General features: G+C 51.3%; 1 protein-coding gene across 3 annotated transcripts in view; it reads right to left on the reverse strand.

Moving 5' to 3' along the window:
* The window catches only part of PPARGC1A (PPARG coactivator 1 alpha), a gene marked incomplete at its 5' end in the record, with an annotated part of 599,914 nt that extends 598,076 nt beyond the window's left edge, over nt 1-1,838 (reverse strand). For 2 of the 3 annotated variants that reach the window (XM_081129079.1, XM_081129083.1), the window contains one exon: nt 1,464-1,838. Coding sequence is in view for 1 of the 3 variants with exons in the window: in XM_081129078.1 (XP_080985204.1) it covers nt 1,464-1,550 (87 nt within the window). The remainder of the gene's footprint in view (nt 1-1,463) is intronic. The other variant, XM_081129078.1, reaches the window with a different exon arrangement.
* Between the last annotated feature and the right edge of the window lie 11,266 nt (nt 1,839-13,104).

The raw sequence follows: 13,104 nt of genomic DNA on the forward strand, positions 1-13,104 counted from the left end.
AACTACTAGTTTGGCGATTTCAGTTTTTTTAAAAAAAACTGGGGCTGATGCGGGAGCGGCGGAGTACATTTTTCACTTGTTTTGCTCTGAGGATTTGGATTCTTTTTTGCCGGGGATCTCGCAGGAGCGCGTGGAGCCCCGGGCCCGGGAGGGAGCGCGCCAGAGCCGGCGAGGGAGGCTGGCGGGCGGCTGGGAAGAGACGCGGCGGCGGCGGGCGAGCGGGGCCGAGCGGAGCTGTTCCTCGACACCCCCGCCGCCGCGGGCCCGCCGCCCGCCCTCCCCCTGCCCCGGCGGCGCGCGCTCCGCCGGCCCGGGGATCCCCGCGCCCCGGACCGCCCACCGAGTTGCTGCGCCTTTCACCGTAGCTCCTTCGCCTCGCCTCCGGCCCCAACTTTCCCCAGCCTGGACACGCGCGCGCGGGCGCGAGAGCGCGTACACACACCCGCGCGCGCGCGCACACACACACACACACCTCTCCTCCCTCGACTCCAGCTCCACTTCCCCGTGTAGTTTGGGAATGACAGATGCCTGTAGACTTTCACCAAACATGCGGTGGGGGCAGCAGACTACAACAGTTATTTAATTAAAAGGCATTTTTCCTCTCTCTCTTTCTCGCTCCGGCTCCCAGAATAGCTTTTGCACCCCTAGAACCTGAGCACACGCCTGCCTCTCCAGGTTACCGGTGGCCCGCTAACACCCATCTGCCTCCACGCCCCCCCTTCCGGAGTCTCCCCCACCGCACCCCACCCCGTCACACCGACATGCACACCTAGAGGCCGGCGGCGGGGAGCGTTGACGGGGGCACGATGCAGCCAGACTGCATTGCACAGTCATCAAAGTTAAGTGTGTGTGGTTATGGGGTGCTCGTGCGCGCCGGGGGAGGCGCAGGGTTATGGGCACCGGAGCAGCCTCTCTGCCCTCCCCCATCCGCGGGGTCAGGGGACGCCTCCACTTGAGATTGCAGCCATTTTAGGGAAAGAGGTGGCTCGGGGCCCGGGGGGAGTGGAGGGGGAAGAGCACGTCGCGGGGGGACTCGCTGCTCCGCAGCCCCTCGGCGCAACTGGAGGGCGGGCGGGCGCCGGGCGCACAGGGGCGCGGCGCCCGCGGCGACTTGGGGAAGGTTGCGCTCGAGTTCCCTGGTTTTGCCTGGAGTTGTTCGGGGTAACGTGCCGGCTCCAGCTTCTTTCTCGGGTTCCCGCTGGGCTGGGAGGTGGGGGCAGGGTAGGTGTCGATGGCAGATTGGGCACCGGAGGGACGCGACAGACCCTGGAGACTGGAGAGCTAGAGCCGGGGGAAGGCGGGCACCTCCTCTCGCCGATTGGCACCGACCCAGACAGTGCGACCCACTTGGCCCCCCGGCCTCCCCACCCCCTCCCGAGCCTCTGCCTCCCCGCCGAGTGCCGAGTGAGCGCGCGGCGGGGGGCGCTGGGCGCGACGCCGCCCGGCGCCGAGCCACCCCTTACCTGGTTGGAAGGGGTTTCCCAGGAGGAGCCGTAGTTGTAAAAGAAGGAAGAGAGGAAGGTATCTTCCGACAGCCCGCAGCCCGCCATGCTCTGGATGCAAATAAAACGAAGAAAGGGGGGAAAGCACAGAGAAAAAAAGCAACCAAAATTTTTCAAAATCAAATTAAACCAATAAGCGAAGAAGAAATTGTCTCGAAAATAAAGAAGAGGAGGGGAAGGACAGGGCGACGGGAGCGGAAACTCTCGGCGGTGCTCCCGCTCCGGCCGAGGGAGGCTCGGGCTGCCGCCGCCGCCGCCGCCGCCTTCTCAAGACGGTACCTCGAGAGGTTCGTCCTGACTTGGGCAGCCGCCGCCGCCTGTGCCGGCTGCGTGTGTGCGCGTGTGTGCGCGTGTGCGCGTGTGCGCTGTGTGCGCGCAGAGCGAGACCGCAGGGGAAGCAGGAGGGCGAGAGAATGAGCCAGCCTGGATGGAGGGCGCAGAGGCAGAGCGGGCGGGCGTGCGCGCGGGGTGCGTGCGTGTGTGTGCGCGTGTGTGTGTGTGCGCGCGTGTGGCCGGGTGTGCGTCTGTTTGGGGAGCTCACCGGAGAGCCAGGGCCGTCACGTGGGCGCGCTGACTCCGCCGGCTGCCGGGGACAGCCTGTACTACAGCCCCGGCCACTAAATCAGCCCGCGCCGCCAGACCTTTGCAGCGCCCCCCCCCCGGGCGCACGCCGCCCTCCCCCTGGCCGTGCGCGCCCCGGGGCGGCGGGGAGCGCGGGGCGGCCGCGGGCAGGTGGGTGAGCCGGACGGCGGTCGCCCCAGGCCGGGGCGGGGGGCGGGGGGCGGGGGGGAGAGATGCCCGCGGAGACGCACGGGCTCCGCGTTACGCCCAGCACCCTCCTAACGAGCCTTGCTCCCACCCTCTTGGAAGATTGTTGTTGTTTTTTCTTAATTCCTAAAATTGCTTTCCCGTACAGAGACCCCTCTTCCAGCCACGGAGCAATTATTCCCACACAGTTGCGACGTCTCGGTTTTCTTTCCCGGTGCCTCCCGTCCCCCGCGCGCGCACACGCAGGCACACGCACGCCCGAGGCCGCCGCCTCCCATCCCAAATGCAAGCCCGCTTCCTTTCGCCAGTTGCTGTAGTTAAGCTAAGTCAGTGCTACATCAAACTAGGCTAGGCTGAGAGAACTGGAAAGTGGATTTAGGGGACAATACTGCCCCAGCAGGAAGAAAGGCTCCAGCTTGGCATTCTGTTGATTTAACAGTTAAAAACGAAAACGGATTTTGTAGCTTCTGCACTAAAACTCAGGCCCTTGAGTCACAATTCTTCAAATCGAGCTATTCTGTTAAGTCTGTTATGTTATAAAAATTAAATATAAAATGACCCACACACGATGCTATATGAGGACCACACCAACCTTTCTCTCCATCTTAATGATCCAGTAGCTGAGAGTTTTTTTTTCTGCCATTCCTTACTTGCTCCCTCCAACTCTTCATACAGGTATTTATAGTTAGCAAAAATCAAATAAAAATGGGTGTATCTGTGTAAGATGCTCTTACAAGTATTTGAGTCCTCAAAAAAAAAACAACAAAAAAAACAAAAAAAAAAACCCTTGAAACAACCTGTTATAGGCAATTTATTTTGTTTTGTTTCTGAATCCCTTTTCAAATGCTGCCCATTTTTATTCAAACCAGTTGTGTTTTTCTAAGAGTTCACACTTGAGGTCGAAATCCTCTGTGAAAGAAACATTCCCACAGCGACCCAGTGATGTCACAGACGTGGGCTCATGATTTCAGAGGGGAAATAAAGCTGGAGACACGGATCTCTCTAGAAAGACAGCTTCTGTTGTCTTGCACAGAGGCTTGCTTCTACTAGAGATTCAGAAAATACATTAGATTTCTCGCTAAATACCTGTTTTCTCTTTTCTGAGATTGACTTATTTTTCAAACATATGTCAGATGATCTTTTTAAAAAAATAAGTCATCCTCCCCTTTCCTGGGTTCGTGACAAATGGTGCTTCAAATCGGTGGTCCCTCACTGCACTGGCCACTATAGATTTTAATAAAGGGGAAAGGATCGTTTTTTCTAAAAAAAAAAAAAAAAAAATGATGTTGGAAAGAACATTGAGAGATGCAATTTAATGTACTAACTTCAGACCCAAATAATGCTGACGGACCTGGCCTCAAAAATACAATCGTTTTTAAGAAGTATTAGACTCACAGAAACTCTATTTCGTTATCCGAGTTAGTGCTGACCTCACCGATATTGAACAGAGGGGCTTCTCCTCCATCGCTCCCTCTGTTGTGTCCTGTCTCCGGGCTGGGAGGAAGAGAGACACGTTCTTCATGCTGTTCCCCATTTCAATCCCAGGGCAGTCCCACTCTTATATTCATTGTAAAGGGACTGGACACTATAAAATTAGGCCCAACACCTGGGATTTCTTAGGCTTCCTGTCTAAATAAAGTCCTTTAGATAATATTTATACAAAGCACTATAGAAATTTAGTTTGTAAAAGTGCTTTTTATATATAGTGTTTTAGCTCAAGTTCCCATCTGTTCCTGCAGCCACCTGGCCTCAGTTCAGGTCCCACTTCTACTCCAATGGAAGTTAATTCTCTCTCTGTGACCCCCTTTCCTACTTGTTGACTGGTTGGATTTCTCACAACAATCCTGGAAGGATCAGGACTCTTGATCCCCATTTCATAGATGTGGAAACAGGCTCAGAGATGCTAAATAACCTGCCCCAGGTCACCCAGCTGCAAAGTAGTAAGAATTGAACCCAAACTGTGTGACCCACCTCCTCTCTCATCCAGATCTAACTGGACTCATAGTAGCCCTGTTCTTACATGATCGTTTCATATGTCCCCCAAAAAACAGAGCCAGTGGTTCCACTCCCTACCTGCCCAAATTGGGGATAAATATACATTTGTGAGATGCGTTCATTTAAAAACTGATTATACGCTAGTCGAATGGACCCTGTTAGGAAGCTATTATTATTTTTGTTTTATAGATGATGAAACTGAAGCTCAGGAAGAGACCCGACTCCCCATCCTAGCTACATCTAGCAAGTGGCAGAGCTGGGTCTTGAACCAAAGACTTCTGGTCTGTGACTTCCCTTTTTCTGAAATTTAGTCTCTCCCATCTTCAAACACATGGATCTACTGAGCAGGCCCAGGGCCTGCAGAGACATCAGTGAGGGAGAGGCAGGAACAGGTGGAAAGAATCTCCTCTGAGCAACAAACGGGAACATCTGTATAAATGAAGTCTGGCCTCCAGCCACAAGCATTTGGCTCCCCTCAAATCTCCAGCTCTCTCTTCTTTAAACAGAAAAGGCCCAAAGAGCACCACCTGGATAGACTTGTGATAAAATGCCTCCCTCTTTGCCCAGCTTGCTCCTCTGCAGGGCAGCCCTTCTGCCCTGAAAGAATTATTCCTCGGTAGGTTTGTTCACCTGGCATTAGCACGGTAACATGGAGGTTTGTTTGTTAGTTCCCAACAACATAAAAACAAGCCACCCCCCTCTACCCCCACAGGGGCCCAGAACAGATGGAGACAACCAATCCCTTGGGAAACAGAGGGAGCTGCTCTCTCATTGAGAAAAGATCACCCCAGACACCTTGCCAACTCCTTGCCGTGCAGTACACCAAAGTCTGAAGATGGAAACCCAAGACAGAGAAAGTTTTTGATTTCCAAATCCACTGTGGTTGGTTTTCTCAAGGCAAACCAAACTTTCTTCTGCATACATTCCTCTGTCTTATTGCCAAGTCACGATTTACCACACTCGAAAATCCATAATTTGTTGAATTGCTATCATTCCATTAATGAGGAAATCCATCTTTATTCATAAACCCTTCCCCCCTCCCCTAAGAAATAAGTTTTGCATTAATTTCATATTGGTAATTGGTTGGTAGTCCAGATGAGGCTGGGTGTTTTCCTTGTTTATAAATGAGGTGCATTAGCACACTCATACCACTAGGGTGTCATTTAGTGAATGGCTGCTCTGCTCTGCAGATGCGAGAGGCCAAATTGCTGTGGATGTTGATAAAAAACGATCGCTTTGGCTAAAACTGCAGATGGGAAGCAGATGTAATGTACAGAGGAAGTTTGATTTTATTCAGTCTCCTTTCGTTATTAAAATAAAGTCTGCTAATTTGTCTTATTTTAAAAAGCTCTTTGAATACAAACTCATGTGTTAAATCCATGCAAAGTGGAAACTGTCTCACTCCTGCCTTCAAGAAGTTTACAGTCTCGACAAATGTTTGTTCTACTTGTTTTTGTAGTTACCAATTTTTCTTGGTAATTGTTTAAAATTTTGCATCCTCTCACCAAAATTATAATTTCCCTGGGGAAGGATTAACATTAGGAAGTCGTGAGCCCTGGCTGGTGTGACTCAGTGATTAAAGCATCGGCCCGAGGACCAGAGGGTCATGAGTTTGATTCCCTGTCAAGGGCACCTACCTGGGTTTCGGGGTCACTCCCTGCCTTGGGTACGGGCTAGTGTGGGGAGGCAACCAGTCCATGTGTCTCTCTCACATCGATGTCTCCCTCTCTCTCTCTGTCTCCTACCCCTCCCTCCCTTCCACTCTCTGAAAGAGCAATGGGAAAAATATCCTCAGGTGTGGTTTAACCAAAAAATAAAAAGAAGTAGTGAGACAAGGAAAAGTTGAGAGGGCAGAGGAAGGGTGTAACAAACAAGAAGATGTCCTGTGAAAAGCAGAGACCAGGGAAGCAAGGAGGAGCTGCAGTTACTGCAAAGGGAAACTAAGAAACTGAGGCAGAAAATGAACCTCAGGATAACTACAACAATAATAATACGAACATGCGTTGAATGCTTAAAATAGGCCCGGCGTGATGTTAGGCACAGGGTAGTCTCTCCTACTTCAGGCTTCCCTGAGACAAGACTGGAGGGAGGAGGTGATCCTAGGAAGCACTGGGAAGGAAGTAGGGGAAGTGAGAGGAGATCGAAGGAAGCATTACCATGGCAACCAGAGCAGACTCCGGCTTGGGAACCACTGGGAGGCAGTGGAGGACACGAATTTCCAATTGACCCCATGCAAGGGGTGAGGGAGCCACCTCCCTCCAACCCCTCAGCTGAAGGCTGCTCCCAGGTGCCATTAACTCCCCAGCACATTCAACCTGTGGCACAGAGTAGGTCTAACAGCGAGAAAGTCCTCAGGCAAATGGATGCAGAGGCTGATGTTAGCATCTGGGGCCATGTACATGGTCAGGGGTGTGGGGATCTGGGTAGGGCACCAAGAACATCTGCTACCCAAACATTAACTCATTTCATTTTACAAAAACCTTATGAAGTGGGAACTATTACATTTCTACTTTTTCCCGAGAGAACACAGTCTAAGAGCGTAAGAAGTGGCATCTGTTGTTTTTACCCAGTTAGCATCGGTTCCCTGTTCTGGTAACAGCCCCCTCCCTGCCTTCTCCTTTGAGAAACATTCCCTTCCCCGTCTCAGGGATCTGACCTAACTCCCTCACTCCACGCACGCACAGGTGACCCACGCGGGCCCCATGAGAGCTCTACCTCAGATTCTCACTGGAGCTCTGGGGCGCGGGTGTGCTCTTTCTGCCAGGAGACTAGAGCTGGGACGATAGAAGCCTGGAGCTTGTCCAGGTCATGTTACTCCCACAACAATGAACCCAACTGCTTGAGAATGAAGCCAGCCCAGAGGAAAACCAGCCTGAAACGCCAGCACTGAAAAGAAACACCACAGATTCCCGACTTACGTCTTTTGAGAAACTGGATCCAGCCCAACCTGAAGCTACACAGCTCCCTAGACTATCCACATGGGTGGAATAGCCATAAATTCCTCTTTAATTATAAGCCAGTTTGGGCTTAATTCATAGAAGTTAAGCAACATGGCCAAGATCACACAGGTAGTGAATGTGGAGGTAACACTCAAGCCCAAGTAGCCCTGCTTCCCCACAGAGTGCTATGGCCCATGTTCTTGACCGTGGTGCTCCACAGTGGCAATTAGCATCCACCACAGGACAGAGCCCAGAGCCATATCACCCTTCTCATTGCCTGGCCCTCCCTTGGAGCCTATTTCCTTCCAGAAGCCGCTGCCAATTTGTTTAAGAGGATAATGGATCAGGGTGCATCTTGGCCTTATTTGAATTGTTTGTTCCATCAGGTCATTAAAAGTGTGCCATGCCTTATTGATGGTCACTGGAAGAAAGGCCAAAGTGAAAGCGACAGAAAGTTTAAAAAAACAAAGCATTAAGACCTTCAGTTTTCTGATGAGCCAATCAGGAGGTATTTATGGACAACTCCTGTTTTAGTCAAAACTTGGTTGAAAGAGACAAAAATCCCCCTTTACTAGCTAAAGAAAAAAAAAGTTTCACTGGCTTACCTAACCAGAGAGACCAAGGATAGGGTTGCCTTCAGGAAAGGCTGGATCTCTGCGTCAACACCATCAGCTTTTGGGTTTTGCCTGCCATTGGGTTGACTTCATTCTCAATCCCACCTGGAGCTTCCAGCAGTGTCTGGCTCACCTCTTCCTTTCTGCCAGTGGTCCTAAGAGAGTAGATAGATTCCCATCTCCCTCAACAGTCCCAGCAAAAGCCCTGTGATTTCTGATCACTGACTAGGATTGGGTCCCATGCCCATCTTCACACTAAGTATGGTAGCCAGTGGGATGCAATGCACTGATTGGCCAGACTTGAGTCACAGGCCCCTCCTTGGTTCTCTTGGTGGAGTCAATACCACCAAGGCACATGAACTGAGACTGGAGAAGGTGTGGTTCCCCAGACGAAAACTGGGGCACAATCTGGTCATCTCCTATTTCTAGAAGAATGATGATTGGCTCTCAAGCAGGCAAAAATGGTGTCATCCACATCAGCACATTACAGATGTTGACATTAGAGAGAATGCATGACCGCTTTCTTGTCTTTAACGGGATTGTATTTTGTTCAGAGAAAATTAACACTACACACAGAACAACAAAGAAAATATATAGCAACAAATAAAGGTAATGACAGGTTCTGATTTGCAGGCATGGAATCCACTTCAATACTTTAAGCAGATACTCTGAGGTAACTCACGTAATTCCTGGGAGAGCCACAGAACTGGGTTTGGATGCTCCAAATAGGAACAGAGCAGCCAGGAAAAGACGCTCTATGACACCCACCGCCTGGAAGAACAGGAAGGCCTTGCCACCTGGTTGGCCAGAGCTTAGCAGCCACCATACATTGCTTATTTCTGCCTGTCAGTCTGGAGCAGGTGTGCGTGCTTGGGGGCACCATCACATGCATGACCTTACCTGCAAAGGAGTCTGGGAAATATGGTTTTCAGCTTTCTGGTCTCTAAGTAACAAAGCATTAATTAAGAGGTGTTGCAATGGACACCGATGAGGTAATTTACAATATCTGCCATAGAGCAGATTACGGGAGTTCAGTGGGAGAGAAGCAATAAAGGCCAGACTCAAGATCTGATCATCCGTCACACTGGCTTGTCTGACGTGGTTCTGACATTTGCTAAAAAAATAAAAATAATAAAAATTAGACGACCTAGATGCCAGAGAGTGAGACGTCCACAGAAGCCTGTACTCCTCAGACCACTCCTGGACCATACCTGTACCTGCTGGGTGCCATCTTAAGACACAACTGATGTTGGCACTGTTGTGTTTGTCTGTAGGAAGCAATTAGGAAGAAGTCTGGACCCTGTTGTATGAACCATTTCCACACCTCGCCCCTTCAAAACCTATATCCAACCTTTCTTCCCCTTAAATACTTTCACTTCTGTCCATTTATCTCCATCACCCTAGGCCAGGCCGCTTTCCTCTCTTGCCAGGACCTTCCAGTAAAATCCTGACAGGTCTTTTTGTATCTATTCTTGCCCTCCACCAGCCATTCCCCACCCTGCCAATAGTATAATCTTTTCAAAACACATCAGGGCTGCCCTGCAACCGTCTCCACTGCTCTTTGGACCAAAGCCCAAATTCTTGTAATGACCCCTCCCAGTTCCTCCCATCTAACGGCCAGGCCCCACCCCAAGTCTGGCATGATTTTCTAAGATCCTAGGTGGCCTCAGGGCCCACAGGACCCCCCCGGTGGGAGCTCTGCCGCGGACCTCCCGTCTCATCTCGGGGAGCTGCCCCCCGGGCTCGCAGGGCTCCAGGCCCCAGGCAGCCTCAGGGCCGCCGACGCGCCCAAGCCCCAGCGCCGCGGACCCGCACGGCCGCCGCTCCGCCCCTTTCCTGCCCTCTGCCCGGCACGACCTGCGCCCGCTCGCGCTTGGAGGTCACCTTGCCCGGGGAAGCCCCTTGTCCCTGCCCCCGGGCCCACGCCACGTGCCTCTCGGGTCCCTGTTCCCACCCATCCTACGAGCCATTTCCCACCCGCTGCTTTTATTCACTTCCCTTTTCCCCCACCGAGCGCAGGACCGACCTACTCGATAAAAGTTAACCGAACAAGGCCAAATAAACTTTAAAAAAATAAATAAATAAAATAAAAAGCGATCCCCCTACACAGAAAGCAGTAATAAAGCAAATGTGTTCTACTACCACCCTGAGACCTCAATTAAGGCGCTTTTCTCCTCGTGAATCCTTGCTTCCAAACAAACAGAGCCTGACAGCCCGAATTAAATCATTTATCTTTCCAGCTCTGCGCCTTGGCTCGCACACCGGCGAACGAACCCTGATATTTCATCAGAAACTGGCAAAAACAAAAGCTCCGGCCCGGGCCCTCGGCCTCGCGCGGTCGTGTGGCCCCCACGCGCGGGACACGCGGCCGCCTCCCGCCTCGCGCGCCTGGGCGGCTTAACCGTCCCACCGCCGCGTCTGAGCCTCTCGTTTCCCACGTGAACCCCGAGTCCCTGTGTGTGCGCATGCGCCGCCCCCCGCCCCCCCCTTCTGCCCCCCCCCCGGGCGTCCACTTGGTCCAGCTCCGGCCGCGAGCTGCCCAGCGCGCCGCCCCCGCGGCCAGAAGCGCGGAAAACTCGGGCTGAATGCTCTGCGCCGGTCCCTTCTCGCGCGTCCGTGCCCCTAATTCAGAGTGGCCTGTGCGTCTCCAACCACGGCCGTGAGGACACGGGAGAGCATCTCCACCCTGCCCCGCCTAATTAAATGCCTCCATGAAGTTTTCCCCGGCTCTGCTCTCAGGGAGCCAAGCAATGCTTGTTTGCATCCCATCATCATATATCAACACCCACAGGCCGAGATAATTCACCTTCCCTGTTCTGCCGCTAAGCCTTAAAATCAGGGCACCCTGAACCGCGTTTAAGCAAAGCAGGAGGGCCTCCGGTTATGAAGCCTGCCGTATTTATTTTTCTCTGAATAACAAAAATATCCTATTGACAGTCCACTATTTGGAAAAGGGTAACTTGGGTCTAGACACTCCATCCATCATCCTCGCATCAGGTCTGTGGATTCAAACATCTTTTTTTCTTCAAACCTTCGTCTCAAGAGAGTGGTTTGGAGGTAGCTTCGACTGGCTTCCCCTGCTGAGACCTGGACAGTGGGACCTCAGCAAGGACAAGGCATTGGAGCCAGGCACAAGGAACCCTGAGAGACATGTGCAGTGTGATGGTTGGACCAGGGTCTCTGGAACTTGACCATACGCAAAAACCCCCTGGGGATCTTGTCACTGTGCAGTCTGGCTTGGTAAGGCTCAGTTGGGGCCTGAGATTCTGCATTTTCTAGCAAGACCCTGGGCAATGCTACTGGCCCAGGGCGCACAATTTCAGGGATGTGGCTTTAGACTTCATGCTTCAGTCAGATAGGCCTGGGAACCGCCTCCTTGGTAGCGGGGCACTCTTGGACAAATTACTTGACCTCTCTGGTCCCTGGATTCCTTATCTGTGTAACAGCGATGATAGCACCTATTGGACAGGTCTGCCAAGAGGATTAAATTGTGTAATGCGTGTGAGGGGCTGAGAGCAATGCCTGGCACATTATAAAAGCATTTGGAAAGAGTTTCTTAGTGTCACCTGGTGCAGAGGCTCCTGTGCTGACCAATACTGATAGTGACAGAATTGAGAGCAGAGCCCGCCTCCCCCTACCGCCTGGGAAGCATGTCTGGCCCATTTCATTACTTCATTACTTTTAGTATTAAATTATTTTCTTGGTTGTATTTTCTCATGACACAACGTAATACATGTTTGCTTAAAGAAAGGGAGGAAGACAAGAAGAGAGGTAAAGAGGGAGGGACAGGGGGACAGCGGAAAGATTAAAATAAAATAAAATAAAATATAAAATAAAATAATAAAATAAAATAAAAACATATCTACCAAAGAGATCACGTCACATTTTGGCCTACATACCTCCAAGTCATAATACAGATGTATTTCAAATAATGGGTTATATTGTACATACCATTTTACAATCTTTTATATTCACTTTAATACGTCACAATAACAATAGAAACAATAGTAGTGGTATCAACAATAACAACAGCTCCTCTTTAGTAGCTCTATGTGCCAATATCCCTCTCACACGGTGTCTTAACTCATTAATTTTCATAACACTTTCACATGGTCTCCTATGATCCTCGTTTTAGAGACGACAAAACTGAGGTGCAGACAATGTAATTCACCCAAGGTCACACACGCAGCTAGTAGATGGGGAATTCATGTTTAAAAAGTCAGCCTGGAGGCATAGCCTGGGCCTTTAATTTCTACATCCTGCCTCCTTCACAGGCTCATCCTGACACGTGGTTTTATTGCCGGATTTCTTTTTCCCTTTAACCACATGAGGAATCTCTCCGTGCCTTCCATGGTTTTGCACGACATCACTTTTGATGGCTGCATGGTACCCTGTTGTCTATTATTAATTCCATTTTACAGATGAGGAAAGTGAGGCTTGGAAGCTCAATGGATTGGCAGACATTAAGGGGAACAGCCATGGCCTGCCTGGGAGTCTAGGGTCTGTCCACACAAGAGACACTGAGCACCTACTACGTGCAGGGCATCTGCTGGTCTCAGTGGAGAGCAGAAGGCAACACAGCCCTTCCCCCCGCAGAAGCTGCCGCCCGGTACGCGGAGCTGTGGGAGTTAGTAAGCAAGTCGCGCACAAGGTGACATGAGGCTTCGATGTGCGAGAGAGCAATCCCGCCCATGACGTGCTGGACACAATGGTGGCAGTGAGAATTCAGGAAGACTGAGGACGCTGAGATTTGAAACGGTACCCAAATGACAAGAGGATGGTCATCCATCACACAGTGACCTAGCGTCAGATTCATTTACATCCCTTAACATGAAACAAATGGCAACCCTAGGGAATGGGACCCAGGAGTGTCATTTACCTAGAAAATTCTCCTCGAGAACACATGAGATGTGCAGAGCGGGGCCAGCAAGGCTCCAGGGCCAGAGGCCAGAGAGGGTGACCCCGGCTCCGTCCTCTGTGTGGCCTTAGTCTCAGTCACCTCATCTGCAAAATAGGGTTATGACACTTACCTAGGATGGGGCTGCTGTGAACATGAAATGGAGTCGCATGTGTGGCGCCTGGCCCACAGGACGTGGAACGCTTTAGCTGCTGTTGACACTGACACTCAGGGTTTGGTCGGCCTGGCTGTTGAAGGGTCAGATCTGGGCTAAGATGCCATTGATATTAATTAATAGTAGAACAGGGAGATTCCTGAGGCCTCACTAACGGCCGGTGTTTGTGAGCCTGCTGGGCATTGTCACTATACCATGACTAAGAGGCAGGTGA

The sequence above is a fragment of the Miniopterus schreibersii genome, assembly GCF_964146895.1.
Source record: "Miniopterus schreibersii genome assembly, chromosome: 1".
NCBI classification, from domain to species: Eukaryota; Metazoa; Chordata; class Mammalia; order Chiroptera; family Miniopteridae; genus Miniopterus; species Miniopterus schreibersii.